This window comes from Notechis scutatus, unplaced genomic scaffold, assembly GCF_049901735.1.
Source record: "Notechis scutatus isolate UNSWTSFEM ecotype Mainland unplaced genomic scaffold, rNotScu1.2 NSCUSCF49, whole genome shotgun sequence".
NCBI classification, from domain to species: domain Eukaryota; kingdom Metazoa; phylum Chordata; class Lepidosauria; order Squamata; family Elapidae; genus Notechis; species Notechis scutatus.
The window spans coordinates 15,872-33,549 of NW_028263159.1; the positions used below are offsets into that span (position 1 = coordinate 15,872).

At 46.6% G+C, this 17,678-nt stretch overlaps 3 protein-coding genes across 18 annotated transcripts in view; 2 read left to right on the forward strand and 1 right to left on the reverse strand.

The window, feature by feature from the left end:
• Window positions 1-17,678, reverse strand: part of LOC148128490 (vomeronasal type-2 receptor 26-like) — a 154,260-nt gene that overhangs the window by 1,597 nt on the left and 134,985 nt on the right. The gene's annotated exons all lie outside the window — the stretch shown is intronic.
• The window catches only part of LOC148128491 (vomeronasal type-2 receptor 26-like), a 159,016-nt gene that overhangs the window by 1,383 nt on the left and 139,955 nt on the right, over window positions 1-17,678 (forward strand). Inside the window, exons 1-3 of one of the 16 annotated variants that reach the window (XM_087948949.1) lie at window positions 2,926-3,783; window positions 3,920-4,167; window positions 4,600-4,888. The exons of 10 other annotated variants lie outside the window; for them this stretch is intronic. In XM_087948949.1, the coding sequence (XP_087805075.1) occupies window positions 3,950-4,167; window positions 4,600-4,888 (507 nt within the window). In that variant the 5' untranslated portion in view covers window positions 2,926-3,783; window positions 3,920-3,949. 5 more of the 16 variants (XM_087948947.1, XM_087948946.1, XM_087948948.1 and 2 more) reach the window with 5 other exon arrangements.
• On the forward strand, window positions 9,394-16,820 carry LOC148128492 (vomeronasal type-2 receptor 26-like). Its single transcript, XM_087948963.1, has 4 exons — window positions 9,394-9,401; window positions 9,518-9,536; window positions 13,934-14,060; window positions 14,916-16,820. The coding sequence occupies exons 1-4, from the start codon at window positions 9,394-9,396 to the stop codon at window positions 15,824-15,826; spliced, it is 1,065 nt and encodes a 354-aa protein (XP_087805089.1). The 3' UTR covers window positions 15,827-16,820.

Consider the following 17,678-nt stretch of genomic DNA (forward strand, 5'->3'; position numbering starts at 1 on the left):
GCCTGCAGGTGCCCAGGGTTCACCTGGGAGCTCCACCTGTCCCCCATCTGTGATGCCAGAGCCGCTCTCCCAGCCAATCCCAAGGAAGGGTCTCCTCCCTCAGAGGTGGGCTTTTGATAGCACCTGAGCTGCCCAGACCAGATGGGAGGGGCTCCCCCTGCCTCCCTCTTCCCCTGCCCCCTCCCTCCCTGCCCTCACTGGGGAGGGGCAGACCCACTGCAGACCCCCTGGCCCTGCAGGACCCCTGCGTGCCCCCTCCTCACAGCACAGTCCCCTGCCAAACCCTCTCTGAATCCAGCCCTTTGGAGGCTGCTTGACCGGTGAGGAGGAAGCCAGGCCCAGAGAGGCCCCTCAGCCTCGGCCAGATGGGTGGGAAGGTGGTCTGGAAGCCCCCAGGGGAGGCCGGCCCAGAGATCTTGGCCAGGCTGCTCAGAAGCCGTTGCCATTGCCTCTTTCCCAGGACTCCGAGAGAGCGGCTGGCCCAGAGCGTCCTAACTGGCTTGGAGCCCTAGGCAGGAGTGGAACTCAGGGCCCCCCAGGATGGAACTCCCACCCCACCCAACTGCCTCTGGTGGGATCCACACAACCCACTCTACCCAGTCTTTCCCCAGTGGCTGCATTCAAACCTGCACCTCTTAACCATGGTTTGTTTCCAGAGGTTGAACCTGTTGGCTGAGGAGTCACTGGATTATGGGGACTCAGAAGAAAATGAATTCCTGGAAGAGAAGCTGATCAAGAGGAGATACACAGGCAGGCCTCGACTTCCAATCATTCATTTAGTGACCGATCCAAGTTACAACCGCACTGAGAAATGGAACTTGGGACCATTTTTCACAATTAATGTCCTTTGCAGCATCAAATGCAGGGATCAGAATTCAGGTGCTTGGCCACAGTTTCATGTTTATAATGGCACCAACATCCCAGGGCCATTGTGATCCCCTTTTACGACGTTCTGACAAGCAAAGTCAATGGGGAAGCCAAATTCACTTAATAACCGGGTTCCTAACTTATCAACTGCAATGATTCATTTAATGACTGTGGCAAGAAAGGCCATCAAATGGGGCAAAACTCACTTGATGGATGTCTCACTTAACAACAGAAATGTTGGGCTCAGTTGTGGTCATAAGTTGAGGTCTACCTGTATTGGGGACCCTTTTCTTCTGGCGAGGACCCCGTTCACACAACATGTTTGACCAGGCCGGGGTCCTCGCAGCCCCCTGAGAGAAGCCAGAGGTCCACATGGAGCCTCCTCAAGGCCGGTGAGAAACCCTGGATGACCATAGCCCCCCTCCTCCCTCCTCTGGGGTCTCCCTGGGACAAACCCAGAAGTTGGGGTGGGCTTCCTCCCCTCTGGGCCTCACCCGGCTTCGGTCAGACATGGCTGGGAACCTCCTGAAGAGGAGAAGAGAGTCTCATTGCACATCAACCTGGCCCTGAAAAGCCACAGCTTGAACCCGGAGCCACCCAGGATCTGGTCTGCAGGCCCTGAGAGCAGAATCTGAGGGAGGTTCAGGGGAGAACTTCCAAGCGGTGGACCTGGGATACGGGCCTTCCTCTGCTCCTCCCTGCCAGGGTGGGCCTGCCTGTCCCTTCAGTTCCCCCTCCCACTCAGCCCCCAGTTCCCCTTCTGGGCCAAGAAGTAGATAGAGTGGATAGATAGAGATGGATATGGTTGATTAAAATAGATATAGATAGATAGATAGATAGATAGATAGATAGATAGATAGATAGATATAATAGATAGAGAGAAGATAGAGAGAGGAGAGAGATAGAGATAGAGAGATGGATGGGATAGATAGAGATAGATAGATAGATAGATAGATAGATAGATAGATAGATAGATAGATAGATAGATAGATAGATAGATACCGTGTTTCTCCAACAATAGGGCCTCCACCAATAGGCCCAGCATGATTTCTAGGCATGAGGTGAAATTAAGCCCCACTCCCAAAATTTAGGCCTATGCGTTTCCCCGCCATTTCTCACATCGTTCGTTAGAACTACACGAGGTGAAGAGAAATGGGGGAAGGGCGGGGTGGGTGGGGAGAAAACTTGCCTTTAGGAGTGCCCTGCAGGTAGCCTAGGCTAGAATACCCCGATCTACCGATAGAACATCAGCCGATAGAAGCTCCCCGAAGGCAGAGTCCCCAGCCGCTTCGGGATGAGGCGTGGCTGCCCGTGTCCCTCGCCTTTAGGCAGTGTCTCTCGGGCGATGGAAGCTCCCCAAGGGCAGTCACCGGCCACTTTGATCGGCTGATAGAAGCGGCCTCCCGGCGAGGGAGTGTGCGTGTGCGCTTGCCCCGAGACCGCTTCTACCGGCCGATCGAAGTGGCTGGTGACTGCCCTTGGGGAGCTTCCATCGCCCGAAAGACACTGCCTAATGGCGAGGGACATGGGCAGCCATGACTCGCCCAAGCGGCTGGGGACTCTGCCTGGGGAGCTTTTGTCAGCCGATAGAAACAGCCTCGTGGAGAGGTATGTGCATATGGGCCCCTCTAGGGGGGGAGTCACCCCAAAAGACGGACTAGCCATTTATTCGGGGTCAAAAAAAAAAAAGGCCTGGCCTTATTTTGTGAGAAACACGGTAGGTAGGTAGGTAGGTAGATAGATAGATAGATAGATAGATAGATAGATAGATAGATAGATAGATAGATAGATAGATAGATAGATGAATAGATAGATAGATAGATAGTAGAGATAGATAGATATAGATAGATAGATAGATAGATAGATAGATAGATAGAAGATAGATAGATATAATAGATAGATAGATAGATAGATAGATAGATAGATAGATAGATAATAGATAGAGATAGATAGAAGAAATAGAAGAAGAGAAGAAAGAAAGAAGAAGAAAGAAAGAAAGAAAGAAAGAAAGAAAGAAAGAAGAAGAAGAAGAAGATAGGGATGGATAGATAGCACCTGCAGAACTTACAGTCCATTCTTTATTTAAAAACTAAGAAAAATCAAAATATAAAGAATCTTGGTGTATTATAGGAACATGGTAAGATAACACAGGAATGACAAGAAAATAAAAATAAAAAATTCCATCCATTCTATAATTTTCTCCCTATTTACCCAATGATCTAGTCCACAAGTTGTCACTTTCCTGCTTCTTAATGAGCTTTAATCTCAAAATTAATATTGCTAGAAAAGATGGGAAATGAAATTTCATTTCAGGTACAAGCAATTTTAAAACCGGCTGCAATTAAGATCAATATATGGGATTATGACATAAAACAGAATTCCAAACAGGGTCTACTCTTAACCTTGGGCAGAGTTCAAGGGTGCCGATTGTCATTAGAAGACAGGCAACACTACAGTTAAATGGCATTAACTTAGAAGCGGCACCAAACTCCATAGCTCTGGGTGACCTTCCCCAGCAATCTCTGGAGACAAGAGGCCATGTTGAAGGACAGCAGAAGTCAATTCCTGGGTGCTGAATTCTCTTCCCCAGGATCACTTTCTGGACTTGCCCTGACTGGGAGGAAGGACCACAACCACAACAAAACAGTGACCCCAGGGGTATATCTGTAATTTTTACTAACATGGTTTATTCCAGCCTCTCCTCTGCAGATGGAGCCCGGGAAAAGTTCAGGATCCCAAGAGGAGAAGTTGCTTCTCACTGTAATTATGACCATCTGGGCCTTTGAGACCTGTGATGCTATATCTCCAGTTTTAGACTTCGATGTAGACATCAGATTGAAGCCACATGAAAAGGATCTTATATCAGAAAAGGATAAATTCCTTGGTGAAGCTCTCTGGGACCAAGTTTTGGGACAGGTACAGGCTCTGCTCTTGATTGCACCTTTCTCTCCTTTGCAGATGAAACTGAGTGGTTCTCTGTTTAGATCAGGAAAGCCACTGGCACTTCTCAGAGTCTTTGCATTTTTCCAACTGTTCCTGTTGTTTGTGTTAGAAACAGGAAGTGGATTGATTAATGCCATGAATGATGGACCTCCTGCTTCTGCTTCTGCTGCTGCTGGTGTCCCCATCAGTCTGTGGGAAGCTGAGAAGGAAATGCCCATTGAGTTTGGAGCACCAGGATGGGTACAATCCATGGAGCTTTTACAGGCCTGGGGACCATCTCATTGGTGTGGTCACATCTGAAACATATGTGTCACCTATAATGTGGCCTTTCAACAGCCCTCCTATACCTTCTCCTTCGTAAGTCATGCAGGGTGATGGAGTTGCACTCCCTCCATGTGCAATTCTAACACTCTCCTTCTTTTCTTCTTATTTCACTTATTTTTGTACCTCAGGACCTGTCTAATTTCCTGAATGATTTTGATTTCCATGGCTTCCTTTTTGCCTTACTTTGTGGAAGAGAGTAAAATCCAAAGATGGAGTTTTTAAAAACCTGAATGAAATCCAGATGATTTTCCTTTCTCAGTTCATTCCTGAGTTCATCACTTGAATAATGACCTTTGTTTAAGTAGTGACTGAAACAATTGTAGTTGCCTCTCTCATTTGCATAATTGATCATTCGATTTGGATCAATGTTGGCCTAAGGCTTAGTAGGTTTGTGAAGGATTATATATTTTAAAAACATTTGTTGTTGCTATTGAATATAATAACATGAATATTGTTTTTCAATAGGAAGAGTTCTGCTCTAACAAATACCCTAAAATCAATTTTTGCTATTCAAATGGTCAGCAAGAATTCCCAGCTCCTGCACAATCTCACACTTGGTTACAACATCCATGACAACTATGGAAGCACCTTCCGCACTTCAGATGCCTTGCTGGACATGCTCTCCACTGGAGAAGCCAATGTCCCCAACTACGGCTGTGGGAGGAAGGAGAACCTCCTGGCTCTGATTGATGCAGCTGCCAGGGACATCTCCATCCAGATGTCAATGTTTGTAGGCACCTACAAAGTCCCACAGGTTTGTGTGTTTTTCTCTATCTGGTAAGGTGAGTGGGGTGGTGGGGATGAACAACAGATCCAATATCTTCATAGAATTCAAGAGCAGCTTTTCAGAATATTAGGGAACATATCAACGATGTTTTAGTCTATTATGTTCATCTTCAAATTGACCATTAAAGGCCTGAAGAGCCATAAGGTCCCTAGAGGATATTCTACTGAATATTCTACTATTGAAAAACTATCCAGGTTTTGAGGTCCTCCATTAGCATGTTCATTTTCACATATCAATAATATCTGCCTTATCCAATTGGAATCAAGTTGGCAATAGTCCTGTCTATGTATAAAAAATATTCAGACCAAGAAGAGTATCTTTGGGATGGATAAAAGGAGTTCAGCTCCTGCCCTCATAGATAATTGTTAATTTACACAATTTCTGCTTTGTATAAATTCAGGGTATATAATTATTGGGTTAAAATTAAAGTGATGAAACAGACATATAGTCCCAAAACAGACAAAATTTCAATTAAAGACTTATTGGATTGTACAACTGACTCAATTTCTGTTAGCAGTTGTCATTTATATCATCTCTGTTAGAGTTGTGCTCTTGTACATCTAGAGAAGAAGCTGAAAAATTGCTTCACAAAGAATTTGGGATATAGAAGCTGAGAAAGAGGTTTTAGTACTCAAAAATAGCATAAATACAGCCCTATATCTTAGATCCAGACATTTTATCTAACATCTGCAAATTTGAATCTAATTGTTGGAATTGTATGGGTGACACAGAAATTTACATTGCATTTTTATTGTTTTTTTTTTGTTTAATATGATTTTGCGTTCCATTTTTATATACAATCTTGTTAATATTCTGTCTTAAATATTTTAAACCATGACTAAGGAACAAACTATTCTTATATATTCATCAAAACAAAATTGGGTTTGTCAATAAGTAATATTTTGGAGTTGATCTGGACCACATTATAACACAGCATTCTTCATTACTTTTTCAGATCACTGCTGGAATTCCTTCAGAGGCTCTGAGTGATAAAAGGAGATTCCCTTTTTTCCACCAGATGCTCCCCAAAGAAGGATTCCAATACCCAGCAATTGTCCAGCTGCTCCTCCATTTCAGATGGACCCTGATTGGCCTCTTTGCTTCAGACACAGAAAAGGGAGATAATTTCATGAGGACTTTCCCTCCGATGCTTGTCAGGAATGGAATTTGTGTGGTTATATCAGAACGATTCACAACAACTGGACAAACAGCACCCCTCAGGGAGGCCCTCTCTAAGTGGAGACAAATCAACGTCTTTGTCCACTTCATAGAATTTATTCCCATCTGGAACAGAATTTTTCCTTTCCATGAAGCACTTATGCATTTGCCAGGACCCATTGAAGGGAAAGTCTGGATCCTCACAAATTTTGCACTGTATACAATAAAGAAGACATACCTCTCAAATACATCCATAGTATTTTGAGTTTTGGTTATCTGTCAAAAAAAGGCCAACAGATCCTGCCTTTGAACCCCATTTCTTTGTGGAAGATCCGTTTCAAGATCATTATTTCCGCTGTTCCCTTTCCAAGCACGTCTTTTCTGTCAAAGGCCGCAGAAGATGCACCCAGAAAGCCCCACTGGAGACCCAGGAGAAAAGGAACAGGAAACGGATCATAAATGACCCTCATCGCTACAGTATCATTCAGACTCTGGCCCAGGCCATGAATGCCGCTTATTCCTCCAGATCGAGGAGGGGAAGGAAGGAGGGAGAAAAGAGGTTGGGGGCTCCGAGGCTGCAGCCGTGGAGGTATGGGGGTCCCAATAGGGATCCATTAATCTGAGATCCTTTTGGAGATGGAACCCAAAGGAGAAGTAGGGAAACATCTCAACCTTCTTGTGCTGCAAAAGGTCAAGAGATTTGCACCATCTAATTGCTCCTGTCTGACGCTCCGGAATAACAGGGAGCAGATCTGAAGTTTCTGTCTAGCCTCTGTTGGAAGAAATCTCCTTCTGGGTTCAGTTCCAAGTGGGGAAGAAAGACGCTGGAAACATGGTGACTGCTTGGAAGATGGTTTAATGGTGGACAGGAGCACATGCCTTGGTTGAGGAAAGAAGGGCTGAGATGCTGAGAGTGCAACTGTTTGATGCCCTCTGTTGGGATTTGAATTTGAGCTTGTATTCTGATCGGTTGTCAGGCTCCCATGGGGCCATGCAGGGGCAACTCTGTAGGCTGTCCTGAGTCCCAGGCTTGGTTGAGCCTGCTGGATGGTGATGTAATGAAAGGGCTTTGGGCAATTCCTATATAGCTTTACCTGGAGTAGATCTTTGTTATGTAAAATAGAGTGGCCTAGGCCAGAGTAATGGTCCATTAGCAAAGGTGGGAGGGGGCTGAGTTTCAGGCTCTCTGAGTTTCTACTTTTCTTTTAGGGAAATATATTCTCCTTTTTAGTATATCCTAAAATATTTCATTTTCCTAGGAGAGGGAGGGTTTTAACTACTCCCAACACCTCTTTCAGTCATTGGAAGAGTGTTGAATCCTCCCTTGTCCAACTGAGAGATTTTGTAAGTTGGAGAAGCTGCTCTCATAATCTCCTCCTTGTCTTCTCTCAAGACTCAGTTTCAGGTTGCAGTCAAGTACGATTTTGAGATTGTTTTCATAAACATGTATTTATTTACAAATAATTCAAGATGGCAAATGTCTCCAACACAGGTTCCTCCTTCAACCTATCCATTTTACAGCAGAACAGAATTTGGCCCCATTCAGAGAAACTTCACCATGTTGATCTGAGAACTGCAGTTGCACATAAAAGAGTTCCGAATTTCCCGGATATTTTATTAGGAAAGGCATCACAAAGTGAATCCCTGAGTCCTGATAGGATATGCAGCATAGCAGGCCGTGAGCTGCAGTTCAGTGGCCCCTTGTCCTCAGGGCCCCAGTCTCAGCTCAGGTGCTCTTTGTTTGTATCGGCCCCCTGAAACGGCTCTGGGAACTCCGTTGCAGCTCAGAGGTTAATTCCCTTTGGACTCTTGGCAGGGTTATTCGATATAAATATCTCGTTGCTCTAAAGGCTGCTCAAATAAACATTCTTGGGAAGAGCAGCCCCATTTTGTTGGATTTCCAGATCTTTGAGACCTTGTTTGAGTTCACTAAGTGCACTAACTCATCCCCCATCCTTAAAAGCCCTTCCCTGCAGAAGTCACGGGGCTGAGTACCAATGAGTAGTTGTGTGTTCATTTTCCCCACAACAACAACCCTGTGAGTTGAGTTGGGCTGAGAGACTGGCCCCAAATCCCCCAGCCTGCTTCATGACCAAGGCGGGACTTGAACTCACATCCTCTTGCTTTCTACTTGGGGGCTTAACCAGTAGAGCAAACTGGCTCCCTTACATACTTATCAAGCTTGGCACAATCCTTCATCCAGTGCATCATTAATGTTCTTGTATGAGATACTATAATTTATCAAATCCTAAAACCCAGATAGTTTTCTACTGCTTTTTAGTCATACAGTTGTTTCTAGGAGGAAATCATAAATATTTTTCTGGAAAGTTGGTAATGTTTAAATAACATAAAAGTATATTTGCCTGAGAATTGTTATAAATCTTGTATAATAGCAATTTATCAACCCTATTATATTAATGACAACATAGAAAAATTGATGACTTAACGACAAAATGTTTTATCTTCCCACTTTCATGACAAAGATTAAAAAAACTAAAGATTATTTGAGTACCATTTTTAAATCAGTTTTTATCCACTTAATTATCATACCATCCACCCCTCACTTAACTGGGTTTCTGATCACATCACAAAATTGTTTGTTACTCTTTCCTGAGTTCGAGTTATATCAGCAGTATTTCCATAATGTATTTGGGAAATGAAATAATATGTGAGGATGACTTGCATAGAGCACATAAATTATATCCCCCCCTTTCCCACAACCCATTTAGAAAGGGCAGTGATAGGAGGGAATGACTTTTGGGGGTGGAGGAGAGATTCTGCCTGGGGAAGAAGCAGATAAGAGGAGGACACCTACAGCTGCATAAAAAAAGGGTCGGTGGGAGATTTGTACTTTCTGGCTCCCCAAATCCTGTCAGTGCAGCATTACAGCGAAGTGGGCCTAGCTCAGGTTTCCTGTCTGGGCCTCCTGGGAGAGGATCACCCTGACAATTTTCTTCTTGACAAATCCGTGTTTCTGATAAGCAACGTGTTGCTTTCAGGGATTTCATAAATCTCCTTTTTTCTGTTGTTCAACTATATTTTGTCAAAATCTATATTGTCAAAATATGATCGACAAATTTTTGTGAACTTTTTCCCTTCACTTGTAAGATAGTGGTAACACCCATTTTCCTAATGAAGCATGTCTGTAAATTAGACAACTACAGAAGAAAGATTAAATATTGAAAAAGTGTCTGGGATAAGAAACAAAGTTTTCTGCTTTTAAAATTGCTGCATGTTCCCATTCTAGTTCCATCCTTTCCTGGAGAAGAATGAGTTTGTCAATATTTCAGAGATTGAATTGTACAAGGACCCAAATGGAAAGGTAGCAGCAGATCTGCTCATTTTGGGCTTCTTCGTTCTTCCAGGGATGATCCCAGGAAGAGACTCTGGCGTATTTTAAAAGACAGAGACTTTCTATCAGGCAAGATGTTCTTTCAGGCTAAAGTTGCTCAACAAGGTAGGAGAAAGTTTGGTGTCTTCTCTCCATTTTCAAAGCCTGAGGTCCCATTTCAAGAGGGCTGATGCTATTCCCCAAAGGTGGTTGACCTTCACCGAGAATTGAATCTGGGCAGTAGAAACCGGATTTTTCCCTTAGGCTGCTTGGGAGGCTTCCATATTGTTCCATTTTGTGGACCACGTACAATTAAGGGTCTCCATCAAATGGGTGAGAATCCCACAAGGGCTGGGGAATGTGTCCCTAGTAGCTTCTGGTTGTTTGCTCCTTGTGCCCAGAAGAGCAACGAAGGCGGCAATTCTGCTGACCGGGGCCTGAATCCAGGCTTGGACCGTATCGGATGGGATTGAATCGTGAGTGGACGGAGGTCCTTTTGGCCCCATTGGGGGAAAGAAGCTTCCTCTCGTCCTGCTTGGGGAAAAGTGTCCCCTGAAGGGGCGGCTCCATAATCTGGGAGGCTCTTAAGGAGGCCGGACCTGTCCAGAGCTCTCCATGCCTCCCTTTCACCCTCCCTGGGATGGAGCAATGGGCCTTCTGCTCCTAGGAAGCAGCTCCAAGGCTTTCAGTTCACCTGAAATTATCAAGATTGTTCTGATATCACACCTTAAAATTAAGGGTGTGAGAAGAGGGGAGAAATGCATGTTAATGGGGTCATGAGAAGGAACCGGCTGGTTATCACTTAATGCTGAAATCTTTTCTCAGTTCCATCCAGGGCTGGGATTCAAATTTTGTAACAACCGGTTCTGTGGGCGTGGCTTAATTTGTGGGTGTGGCTTGATGGTCACGTGACCAGATGGGCATGGCCAGGTGGCCATGTGACTGGCAAACCAAATACAAGTGGTCCTCGCTAATGGCCAGTTGCTTAGCAAGTGTTATAATTTATGACTGATATCCCCAGAGCTCCTTGACCTGGTTTTGGAGTTTTGACAACCATAAACACAAACACACACACACACACACCCACACAGCCTTCTGACCCTGCTATTCTTTGATTCTGTAAGGATCTCCTGCTGGAGCAGGGGGTTGGACTAGATGACCTCCGAGATCCCTTGCAGCCCAGCCCTAGATTGCTGTGCTGCTTCAAAGAGTCTTCTGAAGCCAGGGTTTGTGTCCTTCCTTCCTCTCCTTTTTTCCTCTCTCCTTCCATGTATTTATCTATCCATCCATATATCTCATTCATATATCTCATTCACTTTATCCTCCCTCCCTCCACCTCTTTCTTTCTTTTTCTTTCTTTTCCCGTCCTTCCATCTCTCCCTTTCTTTGTCTATCCATTTTCCTCCTTTTGCTTCCTTTCTCTCTTTTATTTCTTTCTCTTTCCTTTCTTGTCTCTCTCTTCCTCTTCTCTCATTCCCTCTATTTCACTCTTTCCCTCTCTTTTTCTCTCTTTCCCCCTCTCTGTATCTCTCTGTATCTCTCTCTCATTCTGCCTCTTTCCCTGTCTTCCCCTCCTCCCCCCCTTTGTGTGTGTGTGTGTGTGTGTGTGTGTGTGTGTGTGTGTGTGTGTGTGTAAAAGAGAGGCATGGATAAGTCTGACCAGGTCTGGTCTCTTTAAGAACCTCCCCAAGTATGAACTGGCCCTTTCAGGGGACACTTTTCCCCAAGCAGGACGAAGCTTCTCTCCCAATGGGACCAAAAGGACCTCCACCCAATCATGATTCAAATTCATCTGAATTCAGGCCCTGGTCAACAGAATTCCCTTTTTTCTTTGCTAGTTTGGGCACAAGGAGCAAACAAACCTGAAGCTCTTAGTGACACATTCCCCAGCCCTTGTGGGATTCTCACCAGTTTGAAGGAGATACTAATCCATAGGTGGTTCACAAAATGGAGCAGTGCGAGAAGGTAAGGGTGTGGTGGGGGATAGCGAAGTGGCCGGGTCCCTATCTTCCCCTCTCTCTCCCCCACTCTCTGTGTGTGTGTGTGTGTGTATCTGTGAATGTGTGTGTGTGTGTCTCCCTGAAAGCCGCGGCATGGCCAAGCCAGCAAGCTCTCCTTGGCGCTCTTCGCTACTTCTTTCATTTCTTCTTTTTTGAATCCAGACTGGCTGAACAACGATTGCCAAACTGCGGTGGAAGCGTCTATTTGGGCGACCCTCCTCCTCCTCCTCTTCCTCCTCCTCTCGCACCCGGCAGCTGTGGATGGATCAGGAGGGTGCAGTTGTGTGGGGAGATGCTCGCTCCTCAAGTGAGCATCCACCCGCCCCGTACTTGGTTTTGCTGTGCTTTGGCATTTGCTTGAGGAGCATCTCCCCTTGCGCATGCAGCCTCCCAGCCCTGCCACAATGGCCGGTTATGATGAGAGGAGGAGGAGGAGGAGGAGGAGGAGGAGGAGGAGGAGGAGGAGGAGGAGGAGGGGGAGGGAGAGGAGAAGGGGGAAGAGGAGGAGAGAGGAAGGAGTCGCCGAAGGGATGCTTCCACCGCGGCCTGGCGATCATTGTTCAGCCAGTCTGCATTCCAAAAAAGAAGAAATGAAGAAGTAGGCGAAGAGCGCCAAGGAGAGCTTGCTGGCTTGGCCATGCCCGGCTTTCAGGAGACACAACCCATTTCATGTATTCACAACTATGTATACACTTATACTTATTATCTTGTAAACAATTGGCAAATCAAATAAATAAAAAAAAAAAATAAAAGTGGAGAGAGAATCAGGAAGATAGGGACCCGGCTGCTTCACTATCCCCTGCCATCACCCTCACCTTCTTAGGCCAGGGGAGGGAGGGAGGGCAGGGCCAGCCGCTTCAGCAAGGTGAAGAGGAGGTGACCAAGCACAGGCAAGTAGAAACCTGGGAACGGCGGCTCCTGAAGGGCTTTGAGGTGGATGACCTGGAGCAGCCGAGATCCGAGTGAGCATTGCACCACAGGTTCACCTGATCGCCCACTTCTTTGGTGTTGGCTTTACGGAGCCGCAGCGTGAGGTCTGGGCTGACATGTGACAGCAGTGCCTTTAGCTGTGCTTGCTTGTAAGTGTCCAAATAATCTGGCGAAGATGGCGGAGGAGTCACTCAGGTAGACCTCCCCCATCCGCAGTCCTCCTCCTGCAGAAAAAGGCGATTCCCTGAGCTAAGAAGGCAAGGAGCTGCGCCTCGACTCACCCAATTCCTAGGACTACCCCAAATGGTCTCAATTCGGCACAGAGAGGGTAGCTCCCCCTGGCAGTTTCCCTTTCCCTCACTGCTCTGACTTCCTGTGGCTCGCCTCCAGCCTGAACACCAGGTTGGACCACTAGAAGGCCACGTCCCCACTTCTCAACGGCGCTCCTGTGCCGGCCACTGCAGGACTCTCCATCTCTTTCCCCAAATTCTCCCTCAACTTCGAAATGACGACACCTGTTGCCGACATGGGTACGACTGGGCTGCCGGTCACCTTTACCCCCCCCCCACTTGCCTTTTGCCGCTGCCACCTGGACCCCTAACCCCCAGCAGGTAAGGCCCAGCACCTGCAGTGAATCCCAGCTAAATTTCACTGTACCGGAGGACATGTGGAGAGGCTCATGTTCTCCTGCTGCTGGGAAAGCAAGAGAGTCTTTCCCGGCACAGCAAAAGTTTGCAACTTCCTCTCCAATAGGGAAATGGGTGGCTCTGGGCAGCAGAGAAGTAGCCAGCTTGAATCCTGTTTCTCTCTGCCGCCCGGAGCTGTGCCGGGAAAGACTCTCTTGCTCTCCCAGCAGTAGGAGGACACGAGCCTCCACATGTCTTCCAGTACAGCGAAATGTAGCTCGGGTCCCCACCAGTCTGCATCTCGCCCCCGCCTGGATTCACCGCAGATACTGGGCCTTACCTACTGGGGGTGAGGGGCGGGGTGGTGGCAGCAAAAGGCAAGTGGGGTGGGGGGGGGTAAAGGTGACCGGCAGTGGCAGGTAGGCGACTGGGCCCCAGAGCTTGCAGAGCCTCACTCACCCAGGAGATCAGGCAGGGCCACAGCGGAAGGCATGCAGCAATGGCTGGACTGGCGAGTGGGCAAAAGAAGGCTGCAGGCGATGCCGCACATGCACGATAAGGACTGACTGGGAGCGGAGGGGAGGGGCGGGCAGAGAGGGGCGGGGCCAGTTAGTGGTGCAATTTGCCAGTTCTCTGAACTGCGCAGAATCATAACAACTGGTTCTATAGAACTGACAGAACCAGTACAATCCCAACTGGTTCCATCTCTCCAGACTTTTCTATTTAATAAAGTCCTTTTTTTTGGCCAATTTGAGATGCCAAAAGCAAAAGAGAGGAACTAAAGGAAAAATCTTCCAGAAGTTATATCTCCAACCATTTGTAATTAGTGAGAGATTTTGTATTTACTTAAGTGAAGACCAGAGGCTAATATCTAATATCTTGTCTTATATCCATTTTTACCTCCATTTTCCATGGACGGAGAGTTCTAACACATTTCCTTTAGCAATCTTGTTTTTTTCCTGCTCAGTCCTTTCCTCAATCTGAATGTGTGGAAAGTTGTCATCCTGGATTTGTCAAGAGGGCTCGAGAAGGAGAGCCAGTTTGCTGCTACGACTGCATTCCTTGTCCGGAGGGAACCTTCTCCACTCAGAAAGGTGGGTGACACCAGAGGAAAGGAAGGCCTGGTGGAACTGGATCCATCCAGAGCATTGTCATGAAAGTATGAATTAAAAAATTCTTTGAAGCTGAACTGATTTCTGGTTTATTTCCAAAATGCCCCATTTCTTATCTAAACAGAAGAGCAAAAAGACTGTGAAGGAAGGGCTGGATAGAGACAGGTGGCTGTGGCAGATTGGACAAGCTTTACTACTGCCAGAGAAAATATTTCTTCTTTTTAGCTTGGATGTATCCTTCCTTCCACATTTACTTTTCTAGGAACACCTGAGTTCCTTGAAACACGAGGAATTGTTTTAGGTCCACCTCCTGAAAGGAGGATTGCAGTGCAGTCTACATGCATTCCCTTTGAGGAACACTGAAAAGGTATTTCTGATATACGAGATGCACAATGTGGTGGCATGGACAGTTATGCCTGTTTCTGGCTGCACCCGTATCACCACTGCTCCAAAGGCCATTCCAAATTGTTTGGAGCAATCACTTGATCCATCAGCCTCCTCTGAGGCAAGTATGACAAGAATTGCCACCGGGCAGGTAAGTTTCTCTAGAAAGATTAATTGATTCATTATTTACCCTTACTAATGGAGGTTCCTATCAATATTCTGAACATTACAAAGGAAATATTTCAAGTCCAAACCTTCCCTCAATTTCATAACCTATCAAAAATATACCGTAGCTATATTTTTTAAAAAGTGATACACTTATTTTCTATCACTGCAGATATGAAGAAATCTGTCCTGGAAAATGCTCCTGATAATCACTTGTTCCCAAAGAACTTACAATGTATCTTGAAATGCAAAGGACAAAGAAATACGGTTTTTTTTTTCTTTTCTCAGATACAGAAAAATGCACCAAATGTCCAGATGATAAATACCCCAATAAAGAAAGAGTCCAATGTATCCCCAAAGTTATAACCTTCCTGTCTTATGAAGAACTTCTGGGCATCATCCTGGTTTCTTTTGCCCTACTCTTCTTCCTAACCACAAGCCTTGTTTTAATCATCTTCATTAAATACAGAGAAACTCCCCTAGTCAAAGCCAACAACCGGGACCTTTCCTACATCCTCCTGGTCTCCCTCCTGCTTTGCTTCTTGTCTTCTTCTCTCTTCATTGGTCAACCAAGGAAAGCCACCTGCCTTCTCCGACAAACGGTCTTCAGCATCATCTTCTCAGTTGCTGTTTCTTCTCTCTTGGCCAAAACCATCATGGTGGTGCTGGCCTTCCTGGCCACAAAACCAGGAAACCGAGCAAAGAGATGGTTGGGAAAGAGCTTGGCCAACTCCATCATCCTTTCTTCTTCTTCTGTCCAAGTGCTCAACTGCTCCATCTGGCTGGGAGTTTCTCCCCCCTTCCCTGACTCTGACCTCCACTCCCAGCCTGGAGAGATCATCCTGCAATGCAATGAAGGGGCTGTTGTCATGTTCTACGTCACCCTCAGCTACATGGGCTTCCTGGCTGCCATCTGCTTCACGGTGGCTTTCCTGGCAAGGAATCTGCCCGGGACCTTCAACGAAGCCAAGCTGATCACCTTCAGCATGCTGGTCTTCTGCAGTGTCTGGGTGACTTTTGTGCCCACCTACCTGAGCACCAAAGGGAAACACATGGTGGCTGTGCAGGTCTTCTCCATCCTGGCCTCCAGTGCTGGTCTGCTGGGCTGCATCTTCATCCCCAAGTGCTACATTATCCTTCTGAGGCCAGAGCTGAACACAAAGGAGCAGCTTACAGCCAGAACAAATGTAAAAACATAAGACATAACACTGTGACATTTAAAGAATTGTAAAATTTCATTTTATTTCAAAGTAGACACTAATTATTTCAACTTAGATAATGTGCAGAAATCAAAGAAATCATGTCTACATTTTTCAATGGGAAATGTTTGAATGACTGTAATCCTTGCAACTCTCTTCATCTCAATAAATCTTGCTAAAGGGAACTCTGAAAATCATTCAGAGGAATTTGTTATTCAGCCACTGCCAATGAATTTGATACCTTAGTCATACTGACAGCAGCTAAAAGTGTATCTATGAGAGAATGAATAGGAAAAGTGGTAAGATGGCTTGTGTGGGAGCCAAGCTCCAACTATGTTGTTTGACAATCTCCATGAGAGCCATTGGCCATCCCACCAAGCCAGAGGAGGCAGAGGTCTCCAGGTTTTCTTGCTTAGATGTTCTCATCCAATAAGACCTAGTTAGCGCCCCTTTCCCATAGCTGCTCCTGCCCTGTGAAAGAAGCTTCTCCATGAGATCCACCATCCTCTCTCCATCCCCTGATTAAAGCCAGTTCTTTTCCCCAATGCTTGAGCTAGTTGAGACCAGAGTCCAGAAGATACAGAAGGAGGAGAAGCCCAACGGGAGAGTCAGGCTGCATCCTGATGAAATTGGGCTCATTGTGGCTGCACCGTGTGAATAGTTGCAAACAGGAGTTTGGGGGCGTCTCAAACTCCACCAGAGGAAAGAGGGTCTCTCTCTCTCTCTCTCTCACTTTCTCTCCAAGGTGGGAAGCCCAGCAGTGCAACCCTTGAAGGCTTCACCTAGGGGTTCACCTCAGTCCTCTGGGGGTACTTCCAGCCCCGGAAGCCCCAGAAATAAGTCCTACCAAGGACTTTACTCCAGGCTCCCTGAAAGCGAGCAGAAGTGGGGAAAAGAAAGGTGAATATTCTGACTAAGAGATCCTGAACGTCTCTGGAGATAAATTTCAAGGAACTATAAGGCAATAAAGGCAATCCTCCATTTATGACCACAATTTTTGTTGCTAAGTAAGTTCTGTCTCATTTTACCAACTTTTTTGCCTCGGTGTTAGGTATAACATTGATACCCAACAAGGTTTGGGTGGATAAATATATAAACTAAGGCAGTGGTCCCCAACCTTTTTTGTACCAGGGACCGGTTTCAAGCAGAAACATTTTTTCAAGGACCGGGGGAGAGAGAATCCGAGTTTGGTAGTTTGCTTGCAGACGTTTCATTACCTGACTAGGTAACATCTGATGTTGTTACCTAGTCGGGTAATAAAACGTCTGCCAGCAAACCACCAAGTTCAGGGAGCGCCTCGGCCCTGCCTCCCTCAGCCCCATCCCTCAGGTGTCTCCCTCCCTCCCTCCCTCAGGTGTCTGCCTCGTTCCTCTCTCAGTCACTCTATCGCTCCTCCAGCAGCCCAAGAAGCCGGGGGGGGGTGGCTTTTCCTGTCGCCACAGCTTCCCCGAAGCGCCCGTTTCACCCCCACCCCGCCCGCCCGCCCGCTCGCGGTTCAATCCACAGTGCTCCGTTCTACCTGCCTGCCTGCCTGCCTTCTTCGTTTCGGAGCAGCTTCGGCTGATAAAAAGAGGCGAATAGTTATTATTCTCAGCCGAAGCTGCTCCCAAACAACCAGACAGGCAGGCAGGCAGAACGGAGCACTGTGGATTGAACCGCGAGCGGGCGGGCGGGCGGGGGGTGAAACGGGCGCTTCGGGGAAGCTGCGGCGACAGGAAAAGCCACCCCCCCCGGCTTCTTTGAAGCAGTTTCTTCCTGGGCTGGTGGAGGAGCGAGAAAGCGACTGAGAGAGCTGAGCCAGAGAGCAGGACAGGCTCCGGTTGCTTCCTCCCTCCCCTTCTTTCATTTGTGT